This window comes from Vespula pensylvanica, chromosome 6 (genome assembly GCF_014466175.1).
Source record: "Vespula pensylvanica isolate Volc-1 chromosome 6, ASM1446617v1, whole genome shotgun sequence".
Classification (NCBI taxonomy): Eukaryota; Metazoa; Arthropoda; class Insecta; order Hymenoptera; family Vespidae; genus Vespula; species Vespula pensylvanica.
Window position 1 is genome coordinate 416,948 of NC_057690.1, and position 15,717 is coordinate 432,664.

At 49.4% G+C, this 15,717-nt stretch overlaps 1 protein-coding gene across 6 annotated transcripts; it reads right to left on the reverse strand.

Moving 5' to 3' along the window:
* Positions 1-16: 16 nt before the first annotated feature.
* Positions 17-14,747, reverse strand: LOC122630254 (neither inactivation nor afterpotential protein C). Of its 6 annotated transcripts, none has more exons than XM_043814566.1 (24): positions 14,408-14,731; positions 10,175-10,450; positions 9,917-10,098; positions 8,643-8,747; positions 6,634-7,025; positions 6,454-6,544; positions 6,279-6,374; positions 6,014-6,199; positions 5,765-5,953; positions 5,478-5,677; positions 4,844-5,184; positions 4,544-4,754; positions 4,312-4,453; positions 3,786-4,247; positions 3,411-3,700; positions 3,058-3,317; positions 2,913-2,990; positions 2,675-2,853; positions 2,363-2,577; positions 1,847-1,947; positions 933-1,159; positions 650-858; positions 472-577; positions 17-393 (listed from the first exon to the last, which is right to left on the reverse strand). In XM_043814566.1, the coding sequence occupies exons 2-24, from the start codon at positions 10,413-10,415 to the stop codon at positions 67-69; spliced, it is 4,830 nt and encodes a 1,609-aa protein (XP_043670501.1). In that variant the 5' UTR covers positions 10,416-10,450; positions 14,408-14,731; the 3' UTR covers positions 17-66. The 6 variants fall into 6 exon arrangements, 5 of the variants coding, with proteins under 5 accessions (XP_043670501.1, XP_043670502.1, XP_043670503.1 ...); XM_043814567.1 differs by lacking the exon at positions 14,408-14,731 and adding an exon at positions 10,850-11,072; XR_006327439.1 differs by having other exon boundaries at positions 354-393; positions 933-1,062; positions 14,408-14,742.
* Positions 14,748-15,717: the final 970 nt, after the last annotated feature.

The following is a 15,717-nucleotide window of genomic DNA, read 5'->3' on the forward strand; positions in this document are numbered from 1 at the left end:
TCTCCTCTTTATCTCCTCTCTTTCTCTCTCTCTCTCTCTCTCTCTCTCTCTCTCCGTCACGCAAATTTAGAGCTCGGAAACGTAGCCTTCGACGACGATTCCAGGAGCCAATTCGGTGGTGACGCTCTCGGAGACGTCGCCGGCGTCGTTGCGATCTCCGGCAGCAGACCAGGCACCTTCCCTACCATACTTTTCCGACATTCTGATCATTTCGTTGGGACTCCACTCGGAGGAGTCTCTCCGGCTTCCGCTGCTTCTGTAAACGACGTTGGACTCGTATTGATCCTCGCGACTGAAAGGACGTCCGTACGGAGAGGGCGAAGGAGCATAGCTGTCATAGACGGCGGTGCGTTTCATCGAGGCACGTTGATGCGGAGTTTTTCTTAACATCGCCTGTACGAATCGTCGATCGTATCGATGAATATTTCTATTACCTATAAGTAACTCGTGCTATCTTTCCTTTTCGTTTACCTGAAAATTGAACGGTGGTTGATCCTCGCCGTCGCCGCCGCCGCCGCCGTCGTTGTTGTTATTCTGCTTACGGCCGAGCATTTGCAGCTCGTGTATCGGATTTACGCTGAAAAATGAATAGATAAAATCGCAGTCGACGATATCGAGTCGACGGACAATTAGCAAGTTACGAACGAACCGATTGCCTGCGACGGCGCTGGTATTTCGATTAACTTTGTCTTCGAACTCCCAATCGTTTCCGCTGTCCAAATTATTCCTAGCTCGACCCTCGGTGTTGCGAGGATCGTAACTGCGACTCGGCGGGACTGGTGACGCTTGGCCGAACGGGATAGGAGGTGGGGGTGCATTCTTCTTAGAGCGTATCGAGCCGATGTTCTCGTAATTATTCTAATTACGGTATATTCAACGCTGAGATAGTAATAGAATTGTTTAACGCGAGGTGGAATCGATATGGAACTTACCGAGCGAGGATTATGAGCGTTAAAAGATCGTGCGGGACTACGGTCGATCGCGGCTTGTTGGTATCCGGCGTTGCCGACTTTGGCCCGGGTCGAATCTTCCGGTGGACATCGGACCGGGACATTCGGGTCTCTGGAAAACGGAGTGTTGATCAAACTCTGTCCCTCGCTGCCCGACGGGCGTTGTTGCGCCACGCGATGTGGCGAGTTCGTCGTTTGAACCTCGACGTCTGAAAAATGCAGAGAGATCGGATCGAGAATGAGTTCCCCTCGAGCGAGTCAGTCCGACGACCGCTATTTACTCTTTCCTCTTTTTATTATTTCTTCGCACGAAGATCGTTTCGTTCTATTCCTTGCTTTTAAAAGGGCCTCCGAGGTCCTTCTAAGAGATCGATCGATCGGAAGAAGATCGGATCGCGCGACCGGCCTCCCTTATCGTTTCAATTCAAAGTTTCGTCTTAGGTCGTTCTGGCAAAGGGAGGATGAGCGTTCGCGTATCTGCGACGCTTGGCTGCTCGTGCGCGCCAACGCGAGATGGAGAGAGCGCGATCGATCGAGTTTATCGAGAAACGGAAGGAGAACGGTTCTGGTGAAAACGGTTGCTGCCTATTTGTTCCAACGTTACTTCTCCGTATATTGGCTAAGTCCGATAAATACGGCGAGTCCGATAATACGAATTAAAACGAGGTCTTTTCGAGTTTGGCGAAGAGAAGCTTACTCAATGGTTGACTTAATTTTGTTTAGCGCTTGGCTGCTTTTACTGTAATATTCCTTTCTTCGGGAAGAATCAGAGCGTGAACGAAGTGAAAGTAGTTGCGCTTCGTGCTCGAAGGTGCTTCGTGGAAAGAGGACGAAGCGACGAGTGATCCGAGCTTTTTATCGCGCGGCCGGGAGATGGAACGAAAAGCGATAGGCACCTCTGGTACGACCGTCGCTGTTGGGCCAAGGCACCGTTTGTCTCCTTAATGGCGCGTCCCAGGGCTCGTGCTCGTCGTCAGACACCGAGGTCGACATGGATCTGCAGAACGTATTTCTCAATTGACGTCAAAGCTCACCGAGTGCTTAGACGACACTTATCTTCGATAGAGACATACGTCATACAACGAAGGAGAGATGTACGTGCGACAAAGATCAGAGAAGAGACTAGGACAAGACACAGACAAACACAGGGCTACGGGCGTAAAAGGCAAGCGTAAAGAACGAAAGGTGGAGCGTGTCGTTCGCCGATCGCAAAAACGTTCGCGATGCAGGAGCTCTCTCTCTCTCTCTCTCTCTCTCTTTCAGATCTAATCGAATCTAAGTCTTCCTCCATATTTTCTTTTAATCGACTTCGTACGTAACAGTTGTCTATCGAAGCCCCTGACACGATAGTTTTTGCATGCTCGGGATTAGGACTGGGGTGGAAAGCAGAGAATGCTTTACTGTAGACTCACCCTGCGCTCTTCTTTTTCCCCGAGGGATTCTTCATATAACTCGTATCGAAGTATGGCATTTCGTGATAAATGTCGAAGGGTAGCTTGTGAACTTGGGGTGGTTTCATCTGGCCTAAGTATGCGGATGCTTTAATGCCCGGGTCGATTTTATCTAAGGGTATGCGTTCATTCGTCGCTTCTAGCGTCCCCGCTGTCGCTTGATTGAACAGGTGTACCTAGAAAGGATAGAGATTCGAGAAAGGTATAGATATATCGTTTTCTTTTTTGTTGCCTTTTTTTTCGAGACTAGTCGTCGCCGAGAGCACGACTCACTTGTTGCGAAAATTGCACGAGGTCTTGAAAGCGGGCTGCACGGTAGCGTAGGAGGACTTGGAATATGCTCTTCGACCTCCATTTGCTGCTGTAGAATTTGATGAAGTCCTTCGTCTCCTGATCCATCTCTCCCTTCATCAACGGAGCCATTTCCTTCCTCACAGCATGGCCCCTGTACGCTGTTGCAGGTTCGTCAGATTTTCGATTCGACAAATCGATTTTTCTCCCTTCCCCTTACCTTTCTGTATCATCAGCGCAGCTTCCTCTTGCGTCATGTCTATCGACGGCTCCTTCTTCCTTATCGACGCTTGCTTCACTAAAACGATACCCGTTAGAATCGCGCGAGAAATATCGTCCTTACTTTCGACGTCCCCTTTACCTACCAACTTGTTTCTTCAGGTTGACCACTTTGTTCGCGATGTTCTTGCGCGCCAAGAACGCTCTCATCATGCATTGTACCTTGACGATCTTTTTCACTTGGGTTTCGTACAATCGCGATAAATATTCCTCGTTGTAATACTTTAGAAATACTTTAGTTTTCCCGATGATCCATCCTTCCATCTTCAATCTTACTAAAAGCAGTCGACAATTGTCCTTCGTTATCTCTACGTTCTCGTCAAAGTCAAAGGCCAAAAATTTGTATCTGCGAGAAATGTCAATTGTTATCGGTCATTTCGTATCTGTATCTACTAAGTCTTTACTGGATATAGAAAAAAGGATAGAACGAAGGGAGAACCTTCGAAGGAATTCCTGAAAGGTTATTCTGTATGGGTAGCCTCGTTGTCTGGCCTTGGCGGTGTCCAATACGGCCAGTGCTCTGATTTGTTGCCTGACCACGTCGCGATAGAAGCCTTGTGGTGTACCCTCGAGATCGGCACGAATGCATCTGACGAAGTGTATACCGCCGCTTCCGCCGCCCACCAGAAGGCTCTTCAAAATTTCGAGACTGGTGGATCGAAACGTCGCCGCGCAGGTTCTCATCTTGCGAGTTTGCGAATATTGTCCCTTCGAAGCAGTGTTGTATTTCTAGCGACGAATAGAAAGGACAAAAAGGAAGCGTCTCGTTAACGATCGATTTTCGAATCGATATCTTCAACTTCGATTTTCTTACCCTGAGTTTCGTAGTTTCTTGCATAATAACTCCCCATTTACTCTTCGGCGTTTTCTTCTCCTCCGTTTTCGGATCGTCCACCACTATCGTAAGATTACCAGCTTTCGTTAGTTTGTTCGTGAACATATCCTTGACGGTCTCGAGAGAGGACTGTCTCAGAGTTTCGATCATCTCCGGTGGGACAAAGTCGCGATTCTTTTCAGAGATCTCGCTCGCGTCGTATACGATTTTCCCGGTGTAATGAGCTATGGTAAATTCGTGCGAGCTTATCTGTTTGACATGTATGCCTTGTATTCGTTCTTTTATCTTTCCGAATATGTATTGAACGTCCTGCAGTTGCCTCGACGCTTCGTCTATAATGTGAAACAATCCATTGTCCTTTCCCATCAGTCGATCGATCGCGTCCTTGTTGTCGTAGAAATGCAATTTTTGTACCGTTATGTCCTCTTCCTCTTGCTCTTGCTGCAAAGTTAAGGATAAGACGAAGCGCTCTGAATATTAGACCGCGAACTAAAATCTTTCTCACCATTTCCCAAGCGAATATTCGTTGATTGTAATGGCATTGCATCTGTTCGTTGGTGGTATTCACGAACAATTGTTCGATGCGGTTCACCGCGAAACACTCGAAACCAAATAGATCGAGCACGCTTATGGAATACTTGTCACCGCTGAAAACGTAACGAGGCATGAGCGAACGCGCGAGAACGAAAGAGAGATCGAGATTTTAAAGGCGGGTAAGTAATTCGAGTGCGTCTTACAAAAGAGTACGAGTCACCGTGAATTTGTGGTTCATCGTGTTGATGAGCCAATCCACGAGTCGTTGATAAATCGTATTCGCCAAGACGTCTCTTGCCTCTTTTGCCTCCTCGCACGAATGCTTTTTGCGAACGGCCGCTCCTTTTCTGATCAGGCAATAGTTGATCAAAGCCCAAGAAAACTTTTTTGCATCCACCTCGAGCAATTCCGCGACTGAAATTTCCAAGTGGGAGCGAAGAGAGATGTTGTGAGATGAAGAAAAACAAACTATTATCGCGAAGTGGTCGGCGTCGTCTCGTTACCTCTGTTTGCCGTTTCGTTGCTGTCCATCTCGGCCTCGCCGTTGCTATCTTCGACGAATCTGATTTCCCCGAGCAACAAGATGGCCGCTAATATTTTCCACATCGTCTCGCAGTATTCCTCCATCTCCATGATCTTTAGATTCTCTTTCATAACTCCGAATCTAGTTACGTTTCCGTCGGGATCGTTTCTGACTTTAAACGATCGTTTTCGTTCGTTGCCCTTCTCGCTGATTCGAAGATATCGCATTCTCCTTCCGGTTGGAAGATAGTATTGTCTTAATTTTCCAGCCGCGTCGAGGCCATCGTATAAGTAATAAAATATATGAAAGTTCGATTGATTCCTGCAAGTTAATTTATTCGTGAGAGCTGCAGTTTTATACGCGTATATAGAGACCTTTGCGAATCGAACGGTATCTCGACGGCTACGAAGCCTGTAAAGTAGCAACCCTTTCTACCTTGAAAGTTGGCACGGTCGTGGGTAACAGGGGCAGTTGGTTGAGCAGGCTTATAAGCTTATAGGGTCTTCCGATGGAAAAGATTCTTACTCGTAAGTAGAATTATTGGAAAGTAGAAATATTTTTTTACGTCCGAACGAGCCGTCGGGATTCGTCAAAGCGGTTAAAGTGAAACGAACCTGTCGCGCGTCGAAACGCGCCACTTTTCCAATTGATAGAGCCAAAATATTGCTCCGGACGCTTTCCCGGAGGAGCCATAGGTCGTTTGCGTCTGTAGCACGCATCTCGTCGAGTTTGGATTAAGAGGCGTCGCGGCGTTGCTGAATACGTGAATCACCTTCAAAGCTTTCATTAGTCTAGCTCCGGTGTCTTGCAAGCTCTGAGAATAAAGATGAGAAACTTGGTAACGATCGTTGCTACTTCAAGAGAGAGAGAGAGAGAGAGAGAGAGAGACACGTGTACTCGCCTTTCCGAGGAACATGAGATGTTCGATGGCATGCAGCATGTTGGTCGTTTTACCCGAGTTACTCTCGCCGGCGAACAAAATGTGTTGAGGTTCCTCGTTGTGAAGAACGTCTTGATAAGCGCTATCCGCGACGGAGTAAACGTGAGGTGCATTGTCGGAGCGCGATTTGCACTGATACTTTGTATGATCCTGGGAGATATCGATGCTCGTTAGTTTACGCGTGCGTTCGCGATCCCACGAATTCCTTACCTGAGCTCCGTAAATGTCGTATCTCTCGTTGGGATTTAGTATCAGAAGAACGTCCCCGACGAACGTGTGAAAGTGGCCCTGCTGTAGTCTATCCTGCAACTCGTCCAAGATCGCATCCTCCGTCAAAACTTCGAGAGCCGCGAGATCCTCCGTGAACATCGCTTCCGGTGGGTTGGTTTGATGAGTCTGACCGGAGAAAGCGAGAGCGTGCGTAATCGTTTTTTCTTTCTGTTTTTTTTTTTTTTAAAATTTTTGCACATCTTACCTTTAACAAATTTTTTCGTACGATCGCTTCTGGCTGCCTACCCGCTTTACCCTTCTCCAAAACGTCCATAGCCAGTGCCTTGATTTCTTGGGTCAGCTGTTTGCGATCAAAACGGAGCGTAATTTTAATCGTCGTACAGATAATCGTTGTAAGTTTCCGAAGAACGAGACTTTACCAAATAATCGTTTTCCGGTAGTTCCGCCAGGAAAGGATGTTCGATGATTTCGGCCATGAACGGTCTGTTGTCGGGATTCTTTTCTAGACATCTGCGAGAAAGCACGTTCTCATCGAGCAAAGCACGTAAGAGAGATCCGAATGAGAGTCGGATAAACGGAAGAAAGGAAACATTACGTACTCGGAAATAAAGTCGTTAAAATTTTGCGACCAATTCGACTGTCTGTAGAGCGTCGGCGGTGGATTTCTGACGATCTGAAAGAGCGCGCGAGTAGGATGCATATCTTGAAAGGGTGGTCTGCCGTCTGCCAATTCAATCGCCGTTATGCCGATCGCCCAGACGTCCGCACGACTTCCGTATCCGCTATCGGAGCCACCGGCCTTACTGGTCACCACTTCAGGCGCCATCCAATTCGGCGAGCCTATACAACTATTTCTCTTACCAAGCTCGCCCTTTATCATCCTCGAAAGACCGAAATCCACCAGTCTGATTTCGCCCTCCTTCGTCAAAAGTATGTTGCTGCCGCGGACGTCTCGGTGAATGACGTTGTTTTCGTGTAGATGTATCAACGCCTGAAAAACGCTCAAGTTTTACCGATTGCGAGTAGCGGTGGATAAGATGGAGAAGAAGGACGCGGAGGAGAGGATGGTGCTTTTGGTACGCGGCATCTTTGGCGCCTCTCGAGAATCCTCTTTATAGATTTACTGCAAATTGAACGATCTATAATTTGCGGCCTGCCGTCTCTGGCTGCGTAACAAGCGATGCCAAGTTGAAAGAGAGAGAGAGAGAGAGAGAGAGAGAGAGAGAGAGAACTTGCGAGTTGGCATGCGCATGAAATCATTAATACCCGACTCATCGGCTAAACCGTGCGCGCTCTAAACCGTCTCTTACGTCGTAGAAAGTTCCTTCAAGAGCGTGCCTCTTTTTCTTTCAACCTCCCATCGCAAAATTTTGGATTTATCGAGAAAAGGAATATTCGGGCATGACAACGACCAGAGGGAAATAAGAGATATAAATAAATAAGATGAGCTAAGGCATTCCGTCTCTGTGCTCGTTCGCCACGACGGAGGAGCATTTCTTTTCGCTCAAAGCGAATCGGGGGAAGCGAGCGGAGCACCGCGGTACGCTTTCGCGGCCATTTGTTTCGCGTGTAATTTGCCGGCATTAAACGTCAGCGTGGTCTGATTTACCGTACGAGCGAGCCTGCTCGAATCGCTACCGTGCCGCGATGGAACGCGCGTATTCGCGATGTGAAAGGGTGAAGGGAGAAGGAGAGAGAGAGAGAGAGAGAGAGAGAGAGAGACCTCCCAAATACCGCTTTCGTTGCTTCCGAGTTGACGGAAGGACGCTTCGACGCGTAGCGGACACGGAGCATGTACGTACGTACTAACATAAATACTTAGGTTACTCGGCTTCGTTAAAAGGAGGAAACGATCGAGAGGTAAGACAAGGACCACACATAGCGCGTAAAACGATTCGAAACGGAAATGGGCGTTTACCTGTGGCGTGCCAGTCGTCCGTGTATCCTGCGACCTTACGTTTTTCCAAGCTTTTCATTTTTTTCCTCGCGCTTCCTGCGCAAAGTATGACTTTAAGGGCCGTTCGTTCGTACGAACGTTCTCCCGCCGCTGCTAATTATACCTCATAGGATCGTGTCATTGTAAATCCTTGCCCTCGGATCTTGCTCTCTATCGGCCGTTACCGCCAAATGATAGCTTCGAACGCGCGTTCTAAGATCTACGAGGTACTACTCTCATGCATCCATCCTTTTACCTTTCTATTCCTTATTTGCTCGTCGTCCTGTTTTTTTTTCTTTCTTTTTTTTCAATAAGCTTTTAGTCGGTAGCTCGAGAAACCCTTGAAAGCGGAGAGTGGGGAAGGAAGAGAAGTCACGATGGTCTCGATAGTCTTACCCGATGATCCCCGTAAGAGATTCAGAAGGAATTCAACCTTCTCTCGCGATCGAGTATAGTAGACGCTGGATGGAAAGGCAGGGAGCCTTTCGTTCGCGAGGTGCTTAATTAGCGAGCTATCTCGGCCGTCTTATTTGCGATTTATGCGCCAAGGTACGCGGTCGATCGACTTAATATCTTTCGCTAGACGTTCGTCGAGTTGCGAAAAGAACGTTAGGAATCGTTCGCTCTCTGTTCGCAGATAAATATCGTTTTACTTTACTTTGTTCGGCTCACCTTGATTACCTCCTTAAGTATATAAGCTATGTGTTCCTCGCGCATCTTTTTGTTCGAAGCGATGAGACCTCTCACCAAGTCCATTACGGATCCGCCTTCGCAGAGCTAGAAAAAGAATTGAAGAAACTCTTAGAATCGAGACACGTAGATAGGTGTATATACCTGCCTACGTACACGGAGAGTCCTTAATCTAATGCCCTTAAAGAAGAAATTACAACGGCAAGATGCAATTCGTAGTTCATTTAGATCGTGTCTCTATTCGAGTCCAAGGTCCCGAGAGTGCCGCGATTGAAATACCTTCGTAATTGCGGAAGCAATCTGAACCCGGAGACTCGGGATCAACGTTTTTCTTTTTATCGCGCGTTAATCGTTCCATCTTTCTCGTCTCTTATCCTCTCCGGCCGATATTTCAAAAAAAGAAAAGGAAAAGAAAAAGAAAAAGATTTGGAAAATGGCGAAGAGACGGGGATTTCGACGATTAATCGAGCGTTTCGCCGCGTCTTCGTTGCGCTCGTTCGCGATCCTTCGGGCGGTCAAGGGGCTTCGTAAAACGCGCTACGATATGAAATACAACCGGCGATAAATCCTTTCCACGTTGTCGTTCGCGCAAAGCGCATCTTTTTCTTTCGTTCCTCATCCCTCTCCCACCCATCTTCCACCCTTAATCATCTTACTCTCGCTCCTCCTACTAGCGAGCAACGTTTCCCTTTATTCGATCGAACATTTTGTTTTTGTTCGGCTATCGTCTAGCTGTAGGATCGCGAGACTCGTTTCGCGCTTGGATATCGTCGATCGATCAACGAGCCGCGCGGCTCTTACGTCGAGCATCGTCGCTTTATCCGAGATAAGTAATAATATTTTGGGTTCGCCGTGGAGGTCCGCCCGTAAATTAGGGCCGCGACGTGCCAGGCCTCACCTGCGTACACGAACGAGTTTAATGATTGTTTAATGGCCACGCGTGTCGTAAATTATCCGTGTATTCGACCGTCTCAAATGCTTGAAATTGCCTTCTGCTCGAGGCACGGCCATATACGCGGCGAGCCCTCGCTTCTGGCCTCGTTTCTCTCCTTTCCTCCTCACCTCTCGACCTCTCTCCGAATGCCCCTTCTCTCGGCAGAGAGGGTGAGAGAGAGAGAGAGAGAGAGAGAGAGAGAAAATTACGACGTTAGAGAGACTCGGGCCGAATTTCCTCGCGAGATCGCCGATAGGTAATGACGCGACTCCGACGAAATTTAACGAGTTACGAGGATGCAAATCGTACGGGACCGACTCACCTCCATGACGAACCATATTTGATCGTATTCCGTCTTCTTTCCCGATCTCCTTCGATAAATTCCATAAAAGTCTGGTAGGTTGGGATGTCCCGCGAAATCTCGCAATACCCTATACTCTTCGACGATCAAGGCCTGCGTCTCCGGCGTAAGCTTTTGTATCTTGATCGCCACTTTTTTGCTGCCTGCAAGAAGGGTTCGCGTCGATGAGTAGAAATTCATTGTTCAAGGCGGACGGGACGCACGAGAGAGTTTGCCTACCGGCTTGTTGGTCGATCGCCTCGTAAACGTCGCCGCAGACTCCGGAACCAATGACTTCTTTGAGAGCATATCTCTTTTCCGGATCTTGTATGCTGTCCAATCGTTGAAGAGTACCCGTGTGACCACCCATGTTTTTCTCGCGTATATCGAAATCGTCCTCTTCTTCCGGGTCGCGAGGTTTGCCGGCGCGTCTCCCGGCACCGGCGGATCTTCCCCTTCTGTCGTAATCGTATTCGTCCATCGCAAGACGATCGTCTCGATTCTCTTATCTATGACCTGAAACGAGTCCTATGGTTTAATACGGATGCCCGATGGTCAGATCGCGTATCGGAAATAATAATCTGCTTTCGTAAAAATATGTAAAGTATTGGCAAAGAGCTCGCGATTCTCGAAGGAGTCGACGACGAAGCGGTTTTCAGAGTGCACGTACTACGGCACTCGATGATTCGCCGATGCGTAGAGGACCGTGTCGCATCGGCCGCCCTCGAGGATGACTCTTCGAACGTACTTGGAATATTTTTAAGAGACTTTGCCGTCGCCATCGCCGCCACATCGACGACGACTGCGACGAAGCTGGCTCGGCTTTCGCTGCGCTTCCATCACAAAGCCGAGTGCTAATTATATTCATTCTCGAGAGCCGCGTGAACGAGAGGTAATCGCTAATTAGTAGCTTGCCTTCCTCCCGAAAACTTCGACAACTTCGAGAAGCCGAGATGTCGGAGGACGAACAGAAGACGAGGAAAATAGGATTTCTTCGTTGTTTCTTCGTCGTCGAAAAATATTAGTTACGCCGATCACAAAACGATCACGTAATGATGTCCGAAACGAAATAACTAGAGTTCGGCGGATCGCATTTTTTGCCATTCGTCGTTCGGTCGAGAACGTCGACGGTCGAGTAAGGTTTAAATTCGTTCTCTCTCTCTCTCTCTCTCTCTCTCTCTCTCTCTCCTTCTCTCTCGCGCGCGCGAGACGTTCTACGACGACGATGGTCATGCGGGGTACTTGTGGGGCTACGGAAACATCGTAGGTGGGTACATATCCCATTTATCGGATCTGGGGGATTATGTAAGATTATTTAACGTGTATACGGATCCGCACGGCATACCTAGGTAGAGCTCGTATGCGCGCTTTATGACAAAGAATAGCGATCGTTCGACGCTGGCTCTCCCTCTCCTCCTCCTCCTCCTCCTCCTCCTCCTCCTCCTCCTCCTCCTCCTCGAATAATCGTTAATCAAGGATCATCTCCCTACGTTATTCTCTCGCGATGTCTCATTCGTTGTTTCCCCTTTATCCGCGTCATTTTCTTTTTTATCGTTTTTCGCTTCGCCCGAAGAATCTTTTATCTCGTTTCTTCCGACGTTCCTTCGTCCATTCTTTACCGCGCAGTTGATAAGCTTCACCGGCACGAAAAGCTCTCTCCGCGAAAGCTCTCTAATCGGATCATCGTTCAAAGTCTCGAGTCTAGTTTCCAGTCGACGATATTTCGCCAATGTCTTTCGACGTTGGTGTCACCCTCGAGAGACGGATTCCTACGTACGAGATCGATCGTCGAGTCGACGAGTAACGAAGTAACGAAGCTTTTCTCTCCACTTCTCGTTGATCCATTTAAACCTCTCATTAGGTTCGCGCGCGAAACTTTCCCACAAAGCGTACTTGGACGACCTTCTCTCCAACCTTCTTACCCTTTTAAAGAGCGCGAGTTCTGGTCCCCCTCTTGGATGCGTACGCGCGCGACAGAGCGAGAGAGGGACGGGTAGAAAAGTCGGATGAGGATGGAAATGAGAGAGGAGAAAAAGAAGAGAGGGGACGACTCGAGGCGAGTAGCACGAAAAAGTTTTTCTGAAATCACGGGCCGAGTCGTCCTTTCCTCCCTCGACTCCACCTTTTCTCCTCTCTCCCCCTCCTCCTCCTCCTCCTGCTGCTGCTGCTGCTGCTGCTTCTTCTTCTTCTTCTTCTTCTTCTTTCCGACGTGGCGTGCAGTCGAGCATCAATAATTTAGCGCCCTGTCGTACCAATAAACTCGCGACGGTGGACAAAGCGACTAGTAAAAGCGACTGTGCGAGAGAGCGAGAGCGAGAGCGAGAGAGAGAGAGAGAGAGAGAGTCGCCGGACTCGCTCGCTCGCACGATCAGCGTGCTTTTCTTACGGTCGTTCACATATAGTCACCGCGACGCGTCTTTTCTTCGCCTCGTCCTCTCGCTCGTTCTCTCGCTCTATGTCTCTCTTTCCCTCTCCTCGATTACAAGCGGCAAGAAGCGGCATTACACGGGACACGCCGCGCCGACAAATCGACGGATTATGCTGGACGAGCGTCGAGCCACCGCGAATAAATGAATTGGCTAACGATGCTGACTTCCCTCTTTTCTCGCTTCTTTTTTCAAACTTGGAGCAGTCTCTCTCCCTCTCTCTCTCTCTCTCTCTCTCTCTCTCTCGGTCTTCCTCCCGATCGGTGCGAACGGTACGCGATGGGGAATATTTACAAGAATTCGCGGTAAACGGAGACGTTCTCCGACCTTTTACTTCTCCTACGAATTTCTTCTTTTATTTTTCTTCCAAATAACGATAATCGAAAGAAGGATGCCTCGTCGTCGAAAGACGCTCAATTTCCTTAGGCGACTGTGGGAAAGTCGATATCTCGTGAAGCAGAAGGAATGTTGTTAGTCCCGCGAATCCTTGGGAAGAAGTGGCCGAGCCACGAAGGTGTAACGGTAGGAGGAAGGAGGAGGAAGACGAGGAATCGTTTTCGGGCGAGCTGGTGCCGTTCGAGTTCGACCGCTTAGTTTCGACCGCTTGAAAAGGGTTCGACGCTCCCTTCTCCGGGATACGTCGGTGGAAAGCAGCGACGAGCGACTCCTTCCTCGTTCTCGGGAACGAACGACTCTACGTTATCGTCTACGTCGTCTACGTCGATTTCTAGTGGTACGAGTCTAGCGATAGGGAAACCAAATGTTCCGAGGCGTCGTGGTCGCGTCGATAAGTGAGCGCGCGAGCGCGCGTGCGGTAACGCGAACCTGGAAAAAGAAAGGTTCGATACGTCCTTAAGGCGGTGACGAGAGAGTCGAACGTTTCTTGTCGCCACCACCTTGTCCATCTTCTTGTCTTTGCGTCGTCCGCCTTTTACAGACGGCCGGAGATCGATCCTTTCGGCAGATAACGCGTTCGCCTCTTCGGAATTCCACGGGACGCGAAGGTGTCGCTCTTTTCGCGCGTTACGCGTTGCTTTCTCTCTCTCTTTCTCTCTCTCTCTCTCTCTCTCTTTCTCTGTCTGTCTTTCTCTCACGCGCGCTCTCTCTCTCTCTCTCTCTCTCTCTCTCTCTCTCTCTCTCTCTGTCTCGCGCGCGCCGCAGATCGAAAAATCCTTCTCGCAGGTCCGATCGTACGTTATTTCCGTCGGAGGGCTTAATCGCTACCGGGAATCTCAGCTCGGTTCTTCTTCCTCGAAGCTCATGCAACATTTAACTTCCCCGTACGATCTCTCTTTGCCTCTCCTTTCTCCTCCCCGACTTTTGCCCGAACCTTCCGTTTCAGCTAGAACGTCCGACTTTGTTTTATCGTAGAAGAAGCTCGCTCGCTTCTTTCAGCGGAGAAAAATTTTCGCGCGAGGGGCACTGAAACGATCGAGAAATACGATGTGGCCGAAAGCGGAGGACTAGTCGTTGGTCGTTTTTGTTATCCACTTGTCCGCGAGCGTCGAGGGAAACGATCGCGCGTACAGGCCTCTCTTCCTTTTCGTTCGATTCACCACTCTCGTCGCACGTCTCTTTTTCTACGCATCCTCACAAAATATTGCGGAACACGTGTTCCGGCACCTCGAAGACGAGTACCGTGGAACGCGAAGAAGAGAAGGCAATTCGATCCTTTTCCCTCCGTCCGGTTCGTCGTATTTCTTCTTCCTCCTCCTCCTCCTCCACCTCCTCCTTCTCTTCTTCTTCTTCTTCTTCCTCTTCTTCTCCTCTTTCTTCTCGTCGTTGACGACGAGAACGGCAAAAGGGAGATTCCTCAAACGTGACATTATCGACGGCTCGAAGTAAGACGCGATAGCTTCAGCGCTTTGCTCGATCGAGACCGAGCTTCGGCGGGGAAGATAGGACGGGTGAAAACGTTGAAAAGACGTTGAAACGTTGGAACGAAGAAAAGTAGCGAAAGGTGCGAAATGCGGTTAAGGGTAAAGCAGCAAGAGGGGAAGCGAGAGTGGTCTCTCAACCGACTCGCGACTCGCGCTCGGCAACTCACCTCTAATTAAGACGTCTGGCAGGTCGCGCAAGCCCTACGGCGTCCGGCCTCGCAGTGCTCGCAGTAGAGCTCGACTACGACGACGTCGACTACCACGGTCGGTCTTGGCGTTAGATCCGAAAGGGCGTCCCGACGAGCTTCCTAAAGAACGTCCCGACGAGCGCCCCAAACAGCACCCCAAACAGCGCCATAAACAGCGGCCCCAAAGAGCGCCCCCAAAGACCGCACCGACGAGCCGCACGCTGGAGTGCAAAGGGGGAGAAGACTGGGGCTCGTACTCGGGAGAAGGGGCGCTTGGCTTCCATGATCCAATAACGCCGACTTAATTAACTAACTGCTAACTCGCAAGCTTGTTAGCTCATTGATTTCGTTCCCAGCGCGTAGTCTCTGAGTCGTCTGCGCCGTAGAGACTACTTCTTTCTCTTTCGTGGACCGTTCGAACGGATCGCCGAATAGAGAGTCCTTGCGAAATTTCTCTCGATAATCTCGGCCGAGCCATTCCTTTCGCACTTTCCTACGATTCGGCGGACAATGGAGCGAACATCTGGAAAGGTTCGATAAGTCGGCGAATTTGGGATTACGAATTTGCCTCGCTAAAGACGGCTTTTGAAACGCCAATCGAGGTACGATCGCTTCTCTTTCAGGACGATGCTGGTTCGAGGGAGGTAAAAATGTGCGTTCGCGACGGCGAGCGTCGTGCTCGAGCTTCTAATCTCGTTGCTCGGATCGATGCTCCTTGAAAAAGATCTCTGCAGGGTCGCGATAAATTAATGCGCTTTATCGCGGCTTCTTCAGGGTCCTGCGGTACGACGACGGTCAAAGGGAGCCGCTCGCGAGTTCGCGAGTCGAGATTAATGCGGATACGCGTCTCCGTTTCTCGGCTCTTCTTGCGACAAACTTTTTTTTAGATTTTCATCGAGCACGTAAGAGCATCGGCCCGCCTCCGCCGAGACTACCTTGATTACGGCGCGTTTCGGCGCGTCAAGTCGCACATCTTCTCGCACGTGCAGGAGCTATTTACGAGCGAGCGAGCTAGAGAGAGAGGGAGGGAGAGAGAAACCGACGCGCTGACAGTGTCATCAGATCGTTTTTCTATCTAATCGTAATTGCGCTTCGATTAGAATCGAAGACGTCTCCGAGGTACTCGTCTCCCATGGCGAATAGAGAAAAAGAAGTCGGATCGCAAAGCGGAATCTTGCTATCTCCGGGAAAGCCAAAAGGATCGTGGGAGGTTAATCATCGAGGAGCGACAAAGCTGATTCCGATTCCCGTGGATCACGTAGACAGAAGCGAACGAAACGCGAACCTTC

Excerpts from the sequence above, each read along its gene's own strand:
- LOC122630254 (XM_043814566.1), bottom strand. The coding sequence starts at position 10,415 with ATGGACGAATACGATTACGACAGAAGGGGAAGATCCGCCGGTGCCGGG. Across the intron at positions 7,026-8,642 it reads TACTTAAGGAGGTAATCAAG|GCGTTGATACATCTACACGA; the intron begins GTGAGCCGAACA and ends AGCGTTTTTCAG. Across the intron at positions 5,678-5,764 it reads ATCTCATGTTCCTCGGAAAG|AGCTTGCAAGACACCGGAGC; the intron begins GCGAGTACACGT and ends CTTTATTCTCAG.